Here is an 18,462-nt window from a genome sequence, read left to right on the forward strand (position 1 = left end):
GTATAAAATCGAGCACATAGCCATGCAATCTCCATAGACATACGTTGGCAGTAGAATGGCCTTACTGAAGAGCTCAGTGACTTTTAACGTGGCACCGTCATAGTATGCCACCTTTCCAACAAGTTAGTTTGTCAAATTTCTGCCCTGCTAGAGCTGCCCCGGTGAACTGTAAGTGCTGTTATAGTGAAGTGGAAACGTCTAGGAGCAACAACGGCTCAGCCGCAAAGTAGTAGGCTACACTCAGCCTTGTCTCAGGATGGTAAGTTGGTGGTTGAAGATATCCCTCTAGTGGTGTGGGGGCTGTGCTTTGGCAAAGTGGGTGGGGTTAAATCCTTCCTGATTGGCCCTGTCCGGGGGTGTCCTCGGATGGGGCCACAGTGTCTCCTGACCCCTCCTGTCTCAGCCTCCAGTATTTATGCTGCAGTAGTTTATGTGTCGGGGGGCAAGGGTCAGTTGGTTATATCTGGAGTTCTTCTCCTGTCCTATTTGGTGTCCTGTGTGAATTTAAGTGTGCTCTCTCTAATTCTCTCTTTCTCTCTTTCTTTCTCTCTCTCGGAGGACCTGAGCCCTAGGACCATGCCTCAGAACTACCTGACATGATGACTCCTTGCTGTCCCCAGTCCACCTGGCCGTGCTGCTGCTCCAGTTTCAACTGTTCTGCCTTATTATTATTGGACCATGCTGGTCATTTATGAACATTTGAACATCTTGGCCATGTTCTGTTATAATCTCCACCCGGCACAGCCAGAAGAGGACTGGCCACCCCACATAGCCTGGTTCCTCTCTAGGTTTCTTCTTAGGTTTTGGCCTTTCTAGGGAGTTTTTCCTAGCCACCGTGCTTCTACACCTGCATTGCTTGCTGTTTGTGGTTTTAGGCTGTGTTTCTGTACAGCACTTTGAGATATCAGCTGATGTACAAAGGGCTATATAAATACATTTGATTTGATTTGATTTGACAAGCTCACAGAGCGGGACAGACAAGTGCTGAAGCGTGTAGCGTGTAAAAATTGTCTGTCCTCGGTTGCAACACTCAATACCAAGTTCCAAACTCCCTCTGGAAGCAACATTAGCACAAGAAATGTGTGTTGGGAACTGCAATGGCTGAGCAGTTGCACACAAGCCTAAGATCACCATGTGCAATGCCAAGCGTCGGCTGGAGTGGTGTAAAGCTCGCCGCCTTTGGACTCTGGAGCAGTGGAAACGCGTTCTCTGGGTTTGGCAGATGCCAGGAGAACGCTACCTGCCCCAATGCATAGTGCCAACTGTACAGTTTGGTGGATGAGGAATAATGGTCTGGGGCTGTTCTCCATGGTTTGGGCCCCTTAGTTCCAGTGAAGGGAAATCTTAACGCTACAGCATACAATTACATTGTAAACAATTCTGTGCTTCCAACTTTGTGCCAACAGTTTGGGGAAGATCCTTTCCTGTCACAAAAGTGAGGTCCATAAAGAAATGGTCTGTAGAGATTTGTGTAGAAGAACTTGACTGGCCTGCACAGAGCCCTGACCTCAACCCCATTGAGCACCTTTGGAATGAATTGGAACGCCGACTGCAAGCATAGCAAGTCTACAATTCAATCGAAGAGCCAAGGCACACTGGTGGGGGTGTTAAATTTAAGTATACTCTACTAAAAAAAATGCATTTGTATTACTCATATGGAGAAAGTACTGCTCACTTCAGCTATTTACGTTTCTTCACTACACTTTTTTAAAGTAATCTGTTTCCTACAAATATTTGAGCAGCCTGAGCTCATCAGGATTCACAGTGCATATTGAATGTTATTTCTGTAATTTCTCAATTAATGTCTTCTTACACTACAAAAATAGATTCTGAAGTCCATAATGATTCACTGTGCACTGTCGATCCCAAGCATTTGTCTTTCATTTTGGTATGCATGACAGACCTATATTTGAATGAATGGAATTAACGACAGGGACGTTTTGTGACACGTGACCTGCATGTTTCTGCTTCCCATTTCAACGAGGAGTAGAAACGGGAGTGACTGAATAGGTATTAATGACTGATTGTCAGCATATTGTGTAACCAGGTGTCTGTTTGTGTCTGCGTCCCGGTTACATGACGCAGCATTGAGTCCCTTTGATGGAATAAAGTCATGGTGTCTCTGACGCCAGGTTGACTGACATGCTCTATAGGAAACAGATGGTTCAATAAAGGCTGATACAGTAGATAGTAATAGGGCTGTGATTTGTTCAATTGTATGTTAAATAAAAACGGTTTATTTTATTTTATTTGTATTTAACATTTATTTAACTAGGCAAGTTAAGTATTTTTGTCGAACATGGATCCATGTGTCTGAAAAAAAAAGACAATTACGGTAAAGGCCTGTATTGACAGATATATCGAAGAAAGCGAGAGAGGGATAGACAGAGAGATATAGAGAGAGTAAGAAAGAGACCGAGAGAGAGAAAGAAAAAACGAAAGATACATGAAACGTCAGTGACAATGGTCCAACAGATCACCATCAATGTGTTCTTCTTCTTCTTTTTCTTCTTCTTTTGTCATGTTGTTTTAGCCTAGATAAGGACTAAAGGTATTCACATATCTTGTTAAATGCAACACAGAAAGGATGCGGCTAAACAGTATGTCATGGGCAACCAAAGAAAGACTAGGCTACTAGTCTGCATACTTCTTCGGCAGCAGTAAAATAAGAATTCGACGATGTTGAACAACCAATGAACATAAATCGTGGGACGTGACGTATGGGTCCCTGTAGAAAAGGCGCAGAGTGTATCGCAAGGCCAGAGACAGTGGAACAGTGAAAGGGCTGCCTGCTCGAGTCTTGCGTTCTTACTGAATGTATAGTAAATTTCTCCTCCTCGATTACTCACATGCAGCTTTCTTGGCTAAACGAAAAAACTGCCAAAGGAAAACAGCTTCTCTCAGACCTCCAACAGGATCTAAATGCAAACATATTTTTTTGCCAACTAAGTATATCTTTAGAAGTCCTTGAAAAGCATAGGCTATATGTGTGTATAGATTTCGATATAATCAATACCGCTCTAACGACAACTTGGACACTGCATTTGAGTTCAATGACAAACTGACAAGGAGGCAGCTACATGGACATTCACGCTCCTACAATCTCAGAGACGCTGTGTTCTTAATTTTTTCTCTTCCTTCGATTCGTGTGAAAATCATTTTGGTACAGTTGATGATTTCCAATAGAACTAGTGGCAGTGCTCATTGATCGAGTTAGTATTTGGTCGGCAAAGGACTAATTCATTCGTTTGCTAATGCCCTGCAAAATGTTTGAATCCAAATACCTCTGAAGAAATAGAAGGGACCAGTAGCAGACCCATGCAGGGCTTCGATAGTTGGTACGTTTTTCATTCCTTAGGAATTATTTTGCAAGTGGCATTTCTTCTCGCATGATAATATAATAATATATTTATATGCTGCATATAATTAATTAGCATTGGTAAAACGAAGGATTCCGTCACTTTAATTAATGAATTGTATGTCATGAGAGAGAGATGCAGAGATTCAGATGATGATTTCCATTGGCAGATGATGCGTAGCGTGGAGAACACGTGTCCATTTTTGCATCATATTTTTTTCTGATCTGGAATTCTTCCTTGTCACACCAAGAAGGGAAAGAAGCTGACTGCCAATGCACGGGCTATAGATTTGCGTTTTATGGAAATCTTGGGTTTCAGATTTGAGGAAAACACGTTTAACATCATCCCCTCTCCGGCAACTATGCTTTTCCACGGCCTCCCTGGAGGCGAAATGCACGTTGTTGTGGAAGAAATGGACCGGAGAAGAAAGAGCGAATCCGCAGCTATCAGTTCGGCCATAGATATGGGAGAATGTGAAACGGTAGGCAACTAAGCAACCACGCTTAGGGCGATTCCAATCGCGAGTTGAGAGCAGTGGTGTACAAATATCATTATGATCAGCAAAAAGTTCATGCAAAAATGCAGTAAGAGCAGTGAACTACAACATCATACTTGGGATATTACAAATATTTGACGTGGGATAGGCTATTAAAACTTATTGGACTAAGAAAGAACTTGCTTTATTTAAAAAATTAAAAAATTAAAAAAATATTTAACAATGTAGCCTATTTATTCATATGTAATTATTTTGAATCACTGTCACAGAGCATTTTAGAGTAACCTAATAATGTAGTCTACTAATAGGCTAATGAATTAATATTCACATGCTAATCTGTTAATAGCAAATATCACGGGTGTTTTTATTATGCACAATCAAGTGTTTTTAAGCATGCGTTGCTTAGATATGTTGTCAATTTAAACGATATCATAATGAAATGGATATTTCATAATTTTATACTTTTGAATTTCTACAAAAAACATTGCACATTCATAAATTTTTGGGCAAAAATAAGGAAAATACCCTAAAATATAAGGGTACAATTCATATAGACTTTTAGGAAATAGCTTTAGACTAGAATGCTTGATAAAATGTAACTTGAGTTAAATGATAAATTAATTATAACACTGGCTTTCACTTTTTAGACTATGGGTGGGTGGAAGTGGTTTTATCTTTGATCTCTTCGACTATATGCTATAATTTATGTGTTAGTATTATTATATCGCATTGTTCTTGTTAGGCAGTTGTAGTCAAAACAAAGATTTAAGCCAAAATACATTGGAAGAAGTGAAAGTTTTAACAAAATAAACGGTGTGTGTTGGTTTGTAAGTGTGTTTTGATCCTATTATGATTTATGTAATCCAAAATCTTAGTGCGAGTGAAGCCGTTTTATTTCGAAAGGTAAATAGCATGTGCTTTGTTGTTTGTTGTTGTTATTGGATGATTCGCTTTAAATGCCCAAAATGTTTATTACAGAATATGGTAAGGCCTATAGGATACATTTAGTTGTATGTCTATAAACTGAAATATTTTAATTGGTGTAAACTTCAAAAGTATGTTAATTTATAGTCAACATAAGCCTGTATTGTTCGGTGTAGTATTTTCAGTCAAATATAATAACAGTTCATACAACAAAATAATGTCTGATAGGCTAAAATAAGCATATCCTAAAGGCAGCATATCTTGGGGCGGAAATGAAACATTATTTCGATATGGGTGTTTGATGGCGTTGTTTATCTGTGTTTCATGTTTGTGTTTGTTTGGTTGTCTTTTAGAACATGTCGTGCATGAACAGCGACAGGGTGTCTTTGTGCGCGGGCTGCGGCGGGAAGATCGCTGACCGCTACTACCTGCTGGCAGTGGACAAACAGTGGCACATGCGCTGTCTCAAGTGCTGCGAGTGTAAACTCAACCTCGAGTCCGAGCTCACCTGCTTCAGCAAAGACGGAAGTATCTACTGCAAGGAAGATTATTACAGGTAACTCAATCAATCCCCCAAATGGTGCTGCACACTTGAGCTAAAACATTTCTCAATAGTAAAGGTGTTGGGTTATGAAGAATAAGCACGTTTATAGTCAGATGTCCCCGAAACGAGTCTCCCCCTGCACACACATATAATAGGCTTTCATGTGACCTACAGCGAGGCCAGACTGAGCTTTGACAAAACGTTGAAGTGCCCTTGCACAAAATGCATTACAAATGGCCAGTGTGAGAGTGTCTAAGGGGCTACATTGTTATTTTTCAGAGCAGGCCTTGGTGCACACACACATACTGTAACTGCCACTGTATGTGCTACTAATTGACATGGATCATTTACATCCGATCAAAATGTGTCCGTGCACTGACCATGCAGGTTCTGTCCTCTCCGCAGAAGGTTTTCGGTCCAGAGATGTGCCCGGTGCCACCTCGGGATCTCGGCCTCAGAGATGGTGATGCGGGCCAGGGACTTGGTGTACCACTTGAACTGTTTCACCTGCACATCCTGCAACAAGATGCTAACGACTGGGGACCACTTTGGCATGAAAGACAGTCTGGTCTACTGTCGGCTGCACTTTGAAAATCTCATACAGGGGGAATATCAGACACATTTCAATCATGCGGATGTAGCCTCTCACAAAGGACTGGGACCTGCCAACGCATTGGGACTATCCTATTTCAACGGCGTGGGGAGTGTGCACAAAGGGCGGCCCAGGAAAAGGAAAAGTCCCGGGCCAGGAGCAGATTTAGCAGCCTACAATGCCGGTAAGACTACAGTAATAAAATGTCAATTTAAAAGAAGCCTTTTCAGAATAACTCTACATTGACTCAATGAGCACTCTCCTCACAAAGTGTCCATTGCGTAAGACAAAATGACTACGCTGTGCAATTTATAAGTATTGCCAAGGCCCGCTTTTGACAACGCAGGACAACAATCGAGTGCAACGAAGGGGTGGGACTGTGAGTCTTCATGCGATGATAATTGAAACAGAGTAGCCTAGCCTACTTGATCTCAATAATCTGTTAGTTATATTCACTGTAATACCATTTTATAGACCTACAGAGGTTGCCTGCACTATGCAATTAAAAAAATGTCGCCCTCCTGGTTCCATCATTTAATCTCACGAACAATATGAAAGTTATGATAGCCTATATTGCTTTTGCAACCAATATTTTCCAACGAATATTTCAACAACTTCTTTCAGTTCATTTATTTAAGCTTAGCACGTAGCAAAAAGTAACGTTCCATCTTCTTTGATTTTACCATACAAAGTTGTTTGTTACCTCCATGGACATTCCTATTTTTTTGATATCATAAAAGCCTATATAGCCTACTATATAGAGTGTGGTCTTGCATTTGCTTATTTGTGTTCTGGAGAAACTAAAGACCGTGTTCATTTAGACCTAATATTCAAAACAGTTTGACATAGTTTCTTGCAGGATATTATAAGGAGGTTGTTTTCTAAATTGATGCAGGTTATGTATCCAAAATCCCTCCCACTACAATTCAACTGTGTGTGGCAGGAGCAAGTTGAATCTATCATTTTCTTCTCCTGTCCTCTTTAAAACATTTATTTGAAGTTCCGGCTTTCACCTTAGCAGCCCCTTTCCACTTGTCAGGCCCTATAGACATCTAAAGTTCCCCTGCTCGAGTTTGCGCACTCGGGTGCCGGTTGTTCTGGGATGGGGCCAGAATGTGTGTGCACTACAAGATATCAATGAGACTTGACGAGTTATCCAGTAGTGATTGTGATCACCAAGAAGGCCAGTCAATAGGGTACGCCTAAATGTCGGATCGAAGTTTGGCTCTTGAGAATTAAACATCACCGTCAGTTATTGTGTTAAACTGTTTTCATGTGCATACCAACTTTCATTAAAAAAAGTCAATAGTAGAATTAGGGATTTATAAAGGTAGTGAAAGGACCGGATATTTAACTTTAGTCTATTCAAATAGGCTATATAGCCTGAAACGTATTTTCTCTTTAGGCCTACGCATCACTTGGTCATATCAAGATTTTCCACATGGTTCGTCATCTGTTTGAGCAACAACACTTTCATCCAGTAAACCAAAGTGCATTCCCCACAACACCTACGTGGAAAGGGTTAACTGCCCGAACAAGGCAATTGACCCTCTGTTCATAGGCCGTCATTGAAAATAAGAATGTGTTCTTAACTGCCTTGCCTAGTTAAATAAAGGTCAAATAAAATAAAATAAATAGAAAAGGGGATGGGGCGTGCTCCGGGTCGCTACTGCCCTCTACTGTCTACCCATTGGGCCACTGACTGACATACAATATCAACCTACTGTATGAATAAACAACGCATTCAAGTATTGACTAAAGTTAACATCTGAAGTCACCTAACAACCTTTTAAGGACGAAATCGACGTTTGGTTTGAATAAAGATCTCATACGGTTCTGAATGTGTTGTGGTCCTGCAGAAACAAACCAAAAAATAATTCCCTATGTTATTAGAAAAGTTCGCATCAGCCTATCAATGGCTTTTGAAAAATTGCGAAATATAAATATTGTTTCTGTATATCTGGTGTTTGTGGTTAGTTGTCTGAACTCTTAAGTGTTATTCTGAGGAATGTGAATGACGAATATTTATCGTATGCAGCATTGAATATGTTTCAACTGTTATGAAAGATAGCAACACTTAAGCATTTGCCAAGAAAATACTGTCAGGGAAATATGTCATGTTTTTGCAGCCACGATTCGATTATCAAGGGCAGGCTATAGCATAATTACAATTAATAAGGCAACAACCACACCAAATAATAATAATAATTATACTATTAAAGTTAAGACTATTATTGTATTTGTAAAAAAACTAAAACATCTTATTGCGTGCTTATTACTTCAGCGCACTTCATCTGTTTTCAAGGAAGACTGGCATTTCTATTTTGCAAACTGCCAATGCATATTTAACAACGGAAGACCTCTAAATGTAAAGACAATCCTGACAACCCTAACCAGAAAGTAATAGACATATTTTAATTTGTCAAGGTCTTACATAATCAGTAACCTATGACACCATATAGTGTGAGTGCTTGACAAAGGGAACAATCATTTCGCATCACTTGTTTTGTAATATGCTGATTCATGTATGTGAATTCAACAACACTGTTTGGGTATAAGCCTAAAAACGTGCAATTTGTTAAATATCGCAAATAAATTAAATACGTTATAAATATAACATAAATATAACATCCTATTTTGATTATGGTACTGTGGGGTGTGTTAGAGCCTAATGAGACACTGTTTAATAGTCAGGCTGTGGTTGAATTTACAATCACTGTTTAATTATACCTATGCTTTTCATGTGTTTATTCCTCTACCTTGATGTGTGTATTCATTGCCACGCTCTCTACCAAACATTTCAATACTAAACCAATTCTAAAGCGTTGCATTAAAAGCCAGCTGGGGTGCATACAAGCCAGCATTTTGCTGATTTTAATTCATCAATTCAAAATATATCATGCAGCAAAATACATGACATGATCATGTTTAACTTCAATTGTCCTTGAATGATACACCATATTCATGTGGTCTAAACAACATCTTATGTATGTGTGTGTGTGTGTGTGTGTGTGTGTGTGTGTGTGTGTGTGTGTGTGTGTGTGTGTGTGTGTGTGTGGTGTCCTCCAGCACTCAGCTGTAATGAGAACGACGGAGACTCTATGGACAGGGACTCCTACAGCTCCAGTCAGAAGACCAAGCGCATGCGGACCTCCTTCAAACACCACCAGCTGAGGACCATGAAGTCCTACTTTGCCATCAACCACAACCCAGACGCCAAGGACCTGAAGCAGCTGGCCCAGAAGACTGGCCTCACCAAGCGTGTACTACAGGTTAGACACACACCTACACCATATTGTTCCTGATATTCAACAAAATGAGAAAAACTACACACAAAACAAAAAGTCTAAATGTTCTAGTGTATTATGATGGTAGCTAATATGATTGAATAATGGGATTTTGAAATCAAACGAGTAACAAGGGAGCATTTTCTATTTCAATTTCCAGATAAGAATGGTTTATTATGGGAAGTGGGGATCACAACATAGAGCGCTTGATTTCCACAAAGACCACAGCAAATTATCTAGGAGACTGAAGAAAAAATGTGACAAAAAGGTTTCTGAACAAAAATTCTGTAAAAATCGCTTCACTTTTATTGAAGCTCCCACGAAACAAAGCAGTCATTTTGCATTCTGTTTTTCATGCCTGTTATTCCTGTTGAAACTGTCTTTCCCCACGGATCCATCACTGATATTCGCTATGATGTTGCCTTGCTGGGGTACACAGGTCTGGTTCCAGAATGCTCGGGCCAAGTTCCGGCGGAACCTGCTGAGACAGGAAAACACGGGAGTGGACAAGACCTCAGACGGCTCCACCCTGCAGGGGGGCACGCCCTCCGGACCTGCCTCCGATATCTCCAATGCCTCCATGAGTCCTTCCAGCACCCCCACCACCCTGACAGACCTGACCAACCCCACTATGCCCACCGTCACCTCCGTGTTAACCTCTGTCTCTGGCAGCATGGATGTTCACGAGTGCAGGAGCCCGTTGCAGACCACCCTGACCAGTCTGTTCTGATGCCCCCTTACAGACGGACCCCTTCAGCTTCATCTGATGCCCTGACCCTTTAAACACCCTCACCAGCCTCATCCCGAGCCACCCCCCCCCCCCCGACTCTGTCCACTTGGAACTAAAACACAGACCTTTGACAGGGACATTTAATGGACTAGTAAAATTAAGGTAAAGGAAAATACTCTTATTTTTACTCTGAGCCCATTTGAGAATATTTGCGTAGTGAGGCTGCCAAGCCTTGCAGAAGGAACAGTTATTGTTATTTTGTTGTGGTTGTTTTGTTGAGAACTGAAGAGACTTGATTTGCATTTTTTTTTACAGAATGAAACTGTGGAAAAGAAAAAAAACTGCTTAATTTTGGAAATTCATTTTTTTCCAGCACAATATTTATGTTGTTGTACAGGAGTCACTGTTGGGAAACATTGAGAAGGATTGTAAAATGATGGGAAATCTGAGATTAAACACAGGCTAAAATATGCTATGACTGCCATGTGCCTTACACTTCAATTGTCCCCAACATATCCAGATCTGTTTCTCCCATCAAGATCGGATAGAAACACATATTTGTTTCTTTACCTCAGCAGAGAGTATTGTGGCTCAAGGGTAAAATAGTAAATGGTTCACACAAACAGTGTGTGCATGCGTGTGTGTTGTCTGTGTGTGTGTGTGTGTGTGTGAGCATGCTCGTGTGCATGTGTGTGCGTGCGTAAGTGGGTTTGTGATTGTGGTCTAAATGTAAGTTTAGAATTAATTTGAGTTGGCAGACTAATTATTGCTGTTAAATAAATAAAAAATAACATGTTCACACACACACACACACACACACACACACACACACACACACACACACACACACACACACACACACACACACACACACACACACACACACACACACAGAGATCTGTGATATGATATCATACACTAGGTTGAAATGTTACAGCCAATGAAAGCTAGTTTTGTTTTGAAATATTGTGCTCTTACAACTTGTATTTATCTTACAAGAACAACAATTCTATACCTCATTTACATAAGAAATTGATCAATTAGTATGTTTCTGCTGACCTAAAACCTGCTATGACATACACACTCTCATCCCAACCTCTTACCTCAACTCAGTTTCCACTGTTCAACACGACTTAAATCAAGTTACATGAAACAACAGTCAACTGGCTTTCATATCCCTGATATGTTCAGTATCACAAACCAGGACTTTTACTTCTAGGAATAAAAAGATCAGTAGAAGATGAGGTGTACGAGTGAAAATAGGCAGTGATATCACTAATGATTCAGCTTCATCCATCCAACACACTACTACTACTACTACTACAGTACTTCAACTACTGTACTACTGCGACGACGACTACTAGTACTACTACTTCTACTACAGTACTACTACTACTACTACTACTACTACTACTAGTACTACTACTACTATTACCCTAATTATACTACACTACTTCTACTATTACTACTACTACTTCTTCTACTACTACTACTACTGCTACTACTACTACTACTAGTACTACTACTACTATTACCCTAATTATACTACACTACTTCTACTACAGTACTACTACTACTACTACTACTACTACTACTACTAGTACTACTGCTACTATTACCCTAATTATACTACACTACTTCTACTATTACTATTACTACTACTACTACTTCTTCTACTACTACTACTACTACTACTACTACTACTACTACTGCTACTACTACTGCCCTACCTATACCACAATACGTCTACTATTACTACTACTACTACTACTTCTACTACTACTACTACTACTACTACTGCCCTACCTATACCACAATACTTCTACTATTACTACTACTACTACTACTTCTAATATTACAACACTACTTCTACTACTACTACACTACTTCAACTACTATTACTACCTCTACTTCTACTACTACTACTACTATTACTACTTCTACTACTACTTCTACTACTACTACCACTACACTACTACGACCCTACTTATACTACACTACTTCTACTACTACTTCTACTACACTACTTCTACTTCTACTACCACCACTACTACTTCTACTACTACTACTACACTACTACTACCCTACTTATACCGCACTACTTCTACTATTACTGCTACTACTACTACTACTACTACTACTACTACATCTACTACTACTACTACTACTACTACTACTACTGCTACTACTACTACTACTACTACTACTACTCCTACTGCTACCTCTACTACTACTACTACTACTCCTACTCCTACTGCTACCTCTACTACTACTACTACTACTACTACTGCTACTACTACTACTACTACTACTACTGCTACTACTACTACTACTACTACATCTACTACTACTACTACTACTCCTACTGCTACCTCTACTACTACTACTACTATTACTGTACCAGAGCCTGCTGGTGTCCAATGCTGTATGGTTATTGACTGAGGACTTACTGTTTTCCCGCACCTTCTTGTACAGATCCCAACCATTCGATGTAGTCTTCAGTTCTGCAAGAAATATAAAAAATGACTTACAGCATAACATTTGTCATCCTTACAAATTTGTCCCTTCACATCTGTATGTTTTGTATTACACCATTAAAAGCACTAACCTATTTTGCATTGCTGTGCTAAAGTCTCATATTGAGCTGGTTTGTCATCTACAGTATCTGTAGTGGGTGGTAGTCCTGTTATGGAATAAAATCAGGCTATGCATGTGCAGTCCCTTCATTTGAGCATTCCAGAGATTCTGTGCTAGTGTGGCAGATCCAGACTAGAGCTATGATTGGAATTGCAGAGATGTGGGTAATGTGAGGCCCTGCTTTCTCTTATGAAATGATGGATGAGTCCTGCTCACGTAACTGTTCATACCAGGGCTGAATGGCTTTTGTGGGAGATAATGTTTTCTAGATGAATTTACTCGGCCACAGACAGTTGATGACCTGACCTGAACTCTAACAGTACAGGCAAGGTTTGGACCAACCCTTGACTAATGTAAAAACTAGTCCGTTAGTATCCTCCATGTTGGCTCTTAGTTACAGTATCTCAACAGGCTGCTGGTGCTACCATACCATATGTGACCCACACCCGGGCTGCTGTACACACTATGTTAACTAACCGTGAACAATCAACATTAAACCAACATCCCACTGGGCACAAATGTCAATTCAACCCCAAATTGGTTCAACGTCATTTCATTGAGTTAACGTGGAAACAACATTGAATCAACCAGTGTGTGCCCAGTGGGATAGTAACACATACTCTGGGTGGACAAGAAAAGTAGACTTTTCGAACAACAACAGAACAAGCTTCTCTAGCCAAGAGAAAGTTGATTGCAGTTGGCAGCCTTCCCTACAGTGTAATAATAAAAAATGTGTTTCATGGGCAGTTTTCCCCTCTCAGCTGGGACAATATGTGTCCAATTTTTTCATGGCACCACCCAACCGCCAGTTCAGCTGAATCTAATCATAAATCTATGAGAAATTTCCACCTAAAAATATCAAGGAAGTTTACACTATTTTATTTCTATACGTGTAAATTGAATTCAGGACGTAACCTTTTGAGAATGATGTCCTTTAAGTTATGTAGGCGTAACAGATGTTGCTATACAGGGCACATTGTTAATATGTAGCTTTACTATAGAAATACATGAATCAAAGAAAGGATATTACAAGCTCACTTTCTAGTCAAGGTATTTACATTCTCATAAGTGATGGTTAGTATTGTGCCCTAAAACTGCCTGTTTTGGTAGTCTGAGTTGAAATGTTAATTGGCCAACATTCACACAGATGTCTGGTGAGCACACCTGGCTACTCTCACACTTACAGCTCTCTCTGGCAGTTTTCCCCAAAACAATCAACGCCATATGTGTGATTTTATATGGATCAGTTCATGTGTGTGTGTGCGCGAGTGTGTGTGTCGGTGTGTCCGTGTGTGTTGGTGTCAGTGTGTGTGTGTATTTATGTGAATGTATATCTGTGTTTTGGTTTTGAGTGAGAGCGAGAGAAAGAGAGAATGTGTGAGTGCGTATATGCAAGTGTGTACGTGTGTTGTACGACAAGGGTATAATGAAGGGTGTTTCTCTGTTGTATTTTACATCCATTCTATACAATATTCAGTGACAAGAAAGCTAAACAATTACGGAGGCAAGGAGTGGACTGACATCTAATGGTAAGACCGAGGAGGGGTATAAATTAACGGGTGAAATGCAGTTCAAATGGTAGAATTCAAGTGGCAGTTAAGGATTTTGGCTGTGCGGCTTTATGTTAATGTGAGATGTGAACCCACTGGTTGGTTTATCCAGTAATTACAAGAGAGGAAAATCTGAGGCCTGGCAACCATAATGCAGAAATAACAGAACAGCCTCATAACCACACGTTTACTGTTTGTTAATGGATGCCTATGTCTGTTACAGAGGGATTGTTGTTTTAAGAACAATTAAACCTGCTTACGGAATTTAGGAGAAGATTTAGGGAGATTTTAGACATGTGAAAAAGGCCTTCCACGTCTCCACTCCAGATAACGTATTCATTGCAACATAACAGAGAGGATGGGACTCTAGAGGCATACAGTTGAAGATCAATAATGCCGTCTTTTGAATAAAGAAAACACTGACTGCGGCAATGCAGGCGAAAAAGGGAACTTCCCTGTATAAGGTCTATTACAGTATTTGTTCACTGAGCTCCTTTATTACCAGTCTCTGGTTCTGGGTGTCCTGGACATGGGCCTGTCTTCCAGGCTGGTCCCCACCCAGCTTTCCCATCAAACAGGCTGCCAAGCTGGGGCTGAGGTGGACCACTGTTGGGCGTTAGAACCAGTCTCTGCAGAGGGTGCCCTGCCAATGTGTTGCCCAGATGTACCCTCACATTCACAGAAAGCTGTGTGATGAAGGCTTTAATAGAGAGGCTGGTCTTTAAAACACATCAGTCTTTAAAACACATCAGGCTATATATAAATAGAGGGCCCTATAAAGTGTAATATGTAATATTACTGCCACATTTCACCAGCGTCTTCTCTAAATATTAAAGCTCTTCTCTAAATATGAAAGTCTTTATTTATTTTAAATGGTGTGCCAGAACAACATTTTACAGATATGCCTGAAACATCCTTTTCCACCCTCTACATGTTTCTGATGCACAATGTGAATAGCAGGCAACCTTCAAATGAACATGACATCTCTTTTCACACGACATCCTAGTACACTACTGATTGGTCCATAACTTCCTCTAATGTATTAAACATATTCTAATGGGAGCAGCCTGTGTGAAGGTCCCTGCAGCTGCTCTCTGAAGGCTGGGGGTTTTACACACAGTGCAGAGTACAGGTTTGAGTTTCATACAATCAACTCAAGCTGGAGTTTCACACATTGAGCACAGAGTTCTACTGAACAAGCCACTGCTGCAGATACATTCCTCAAATCAACCCCAGGGAGGACTGGACTGTCCTATAGACTAAATATGTAATGGTGGAACAGAAGGCCTATATATAGAAAGACTGATCTATGTTAGTTGACCATAAAGGAGCTGGTCTGAATATAGTGCACATGTTGCATAAAGAACTGAAAGTTGCAGACATACTGAATGGAACGTCATCAAAGGAGGAAGGACCTATAACCTGTGAGTCCCTGATATAGGAAGGACCATAACGCATCGCTCCCCGGTAAAACAAACAAACAAATGGCTCTAATTAAGTAAGGTGTACTGTCTGTGTACCCCAGCCTGGTTAAGGGGAGAGCACAGGGGGTCAGTCTTCTGTTGGTTCTCTTAGTAGAACCACGAGGAGGAGATGGAATAGCTGCAGCTCCTTGTGCCCTGCAGCGACCAAGCCCAGCCTCAGCTACTCACACAGGACTTGAGTGTAATACAGAATATTAGGAAAATTAGATGGAGCACGATTCCCGTTCTGATTCCTCTGGTCATTATGTGTCCATTTAGGGTGGCTTTAGCCCCTTCTCTCCCACCATGAGGGCCTCTCCAGCTCAGGGATAGCAGCTAATTAGCATGAGGAGGGCCGGCTAATGTGGAGACGGCTCTCTGTGATCACATTCACTCGGTGGCTGAGGACGCGTGGAGAGATGAAATTAGAGTGATTAATTAGGCTTTGACACTCTGCCAAAGGTTCTCAATTTAGCCCTGTCAAATCAATAAAACAGGCATCTCCTTGGCCACACGCAAGGTTGACCTAAAGGAGACTGACCCAGGGGTATTACCAACAATTAAGACCAATTAGTGGAAGAAACCCTCCAATGGGAAGACACACACACAAACACTCAACAGAGCTTTATGAACCTACAAACCAAGGCTAGGCACTAGGCACACTCACTGCAATGGACCCATTCGCCATTATAGTGTGTCACGGCAGCACAATCAGATGACATAACTTACTCTTAAACTAACTATTAGAGAGACACTTTACTACAATACATATGTTACAAATTCACGAGGGAACTTTGAAATGCTGTACTGAAAGTATATTGACGAATATGTAAGCTGCCATTTCTGAGGACATCCTCTAACTGGGGTGTTTTTCCTGAACTCTCATCAGCCTCATCTGAAAGCAAAGCAAATGATTGTAAAAAAACATAAATGTTGCGTAAACATCGTTCACCCTGACAAACAGACAGACAGACAAAGAGGGGAGCTCCTATAATCCAACCCAGCCATTACCATGTCTGTGCATGGGGGGAAAGGAAAGGACAGCCTAAACCAGAGGACAAATATTGCTTCATTAGCCTCTCACACAAGTGACAAATCGTCGCTGAATGGAATGGAATGTAAAAGTTTCCCTGGGACAAGCCGGGCTCCTGCTCTATTTAGATACACAGTGAAGTTCTGTCAGGGTGGCAGCGTGGTGCCTGGCAGGTTGGGGAACAGCGCTTAGCACGGAGTGGAATGGGATCTGGGCTGCATGCCTGGGAGCTGCATACCTGCCTGGCTGGCTGAGTGGCTCTCCCTTTGGGTGTGGGCGGGGAGGGGGGCAATCGCTGTACAGGCAGCTGTCAGCAGAGAGGTGGCATGTCCTGGGCTGATGCTGACAGAGGCTGTCTGCAGGCAGCGAGAGCGCAGCCAAACTGACACACTGTTTATTCACAGATGACATCCTGGGCCGGGGATGGGTGTCGCTGGCATTTTCATTCACCTAGCGATGTAAAAACTTCCTGAAACAATGTGTGATGAATTCTTTGTAGAGTACACATAACGGAAATAATTGAATCGTTTCTGTGGCGGATATGTAGGCCCGTCATCTCTGTCGCCTGGTTGTGCGGGGACAAGGAGTTAGGATAACATGCATGAATGCACACAACACAAACGCACACACACACACACACACACACACACACACACACACACACACACACACACACACACACACACACACACACACACACACACACACACACACACACACACACACACACACACAACACACACACACACACACACACACACACACACACACACACACACACACACACACACACACACACACACACACACACACACACACACACACAGAGGTAAATGCACACGCCACCACTGAATACTCGTACCCACTCATAGACCAAAAGCATTGGAAGGACCCTCCTACCAGTGAGGAAATGAAGCATAATTATGATTAAGATTATTTTTCCACAAAAAAACCCCCCTGACCTGGTAAATCATAAAATGACTATGCACAGAACAAGGCTAAATAATCCTAGTATATTTTGGTTAATGTGTTTTGCAAAGAGTGCTGGTTCGTCAATAGGCTATGAAAATGTTTAGTGTTACTGGAGTTATGTTTTGGGATTGAGCTCAAATACAGACAAGCAGATGAAAGGACACCCCTAGAGAGGGTCAGCCAGTAAGGAGTAGTGAGGACCCAGGATCCTTAACCCAGGATCTTTGACTCCTCAATTCATAGCACTCAGTCAGTGTGAGAGGTCAACCCGCTTATTCTCCAATCAATTGTTTCACTGTTTAACAGAGAAAAATAAACAATTACGCCAAAACTAAAACATGCTCTGTGACTCCCCATCTCACACACATGTACATACCAGTGTACTCATCATACTGTGTAGAAATACACAAGAATGAGGATTCTTGTGGTGTGTATACACTTGCATATGAACATTCACAAGAATCACACACACACACGCACGCACACACAGACACACATTTAGCAAAGGAGCATGGCTATAAATAAAGAGCAAAGGAGCAGTGGCAGATGATTGGAGGGAACATGAACATGAGAAAGGTTACACCAACCCAGCAGCACATTAGTCTTGTTTGGACACAAGCTGCTTGATTCCCCAACTGAGTGTTGAGAAATCCCGCGACATCAGCACTTAATCACCGCCTGTTCCCCATTATAAATCAGTTGAACTACTGACACCTGAACTTTATTCTGTACGCGTTGTAAAGGCCACAGGCACAGGCTCACGCTATTAGGAGGGAGCTGATCCATTGTGTGTACATTCAGGTCAGAAAGCCAGCCGTTGGATACACACTGCATGCGTCACCTGAGTAATTGTGGAGCAGAAACAATAATAAGAC

At 41.3% G+C, this 18,462-nt stretch overlaps 1 protein-coding gene across 1 annotated transcript; it reads left to right on the forward strand.

Annotated features, from left to right (window-relative positions):
- The first annotated feature begins 3,550 nt into the window (after positions 1–3,550).
- LOC115111005 (LIM/homeobox protein Lhx2-like) lies at positions 3,551–10,665 on the forward strand. Its single transcript, XM_065011257.1, has 5 exons — positions 3,551–3,840; positions 5,133–5,335; positions 5,729–6,099; positions 8,985–9,187; positions 9,642–10,665. Exons 1-5 carry the CDS (start codon positions 3,658–3,660, stop codon positions 9,930–9,932), a joined length of 1,251 nt encoding a protein of 416 aa, XP_064867329.1. The 5' UTR covers positions 3,551–3,657; the 3' UTR covers positions 9,933–10,665.
- The last annotated feature ends 7,797 nt before the right edge of the window (positions 10,666–18,462 follow it).

Source organism: Oncorhynchus nerka, linkage group LG27, assembly GCF_034236695.1.
Source record: "Oncorhynchus nerka isolate Pitt River linkage group LG27, Oner_Uvic_2.0, whole genome shotgun sequence".
Taxonomy (NCBI): Eukaryota; Metazoa; Chordata; class Actinopteri; order Salmoniformes; family Salmonidae; genus Oncorhynchus; species Oncorhynchus nerka.

Bases quoted from the DNA above. Each gene is read 5' to 3' on its own strand.
- LOC115111005 (XM_065011257.1), top strand. From the start codon at position 3,658: ATGGAAATCTTGGGTTTCAGATTTGAGGAAAACACGTTTAACATCATC. The intron at 3,841-5,132 runs GTAGGCAACTAA...GTTGTCTTTTAG, and splicing joins ATATGGGAGAATGTGAAACG to AACATGTCGTGCATGAACAG. The intron at 9,188-9,641 runs GTTAGACACACA...TGGGGTACACAG, and splicing joins TCACCAAGCGTGTACTACAG to GTCTGGTTCCAGAATGCTCG.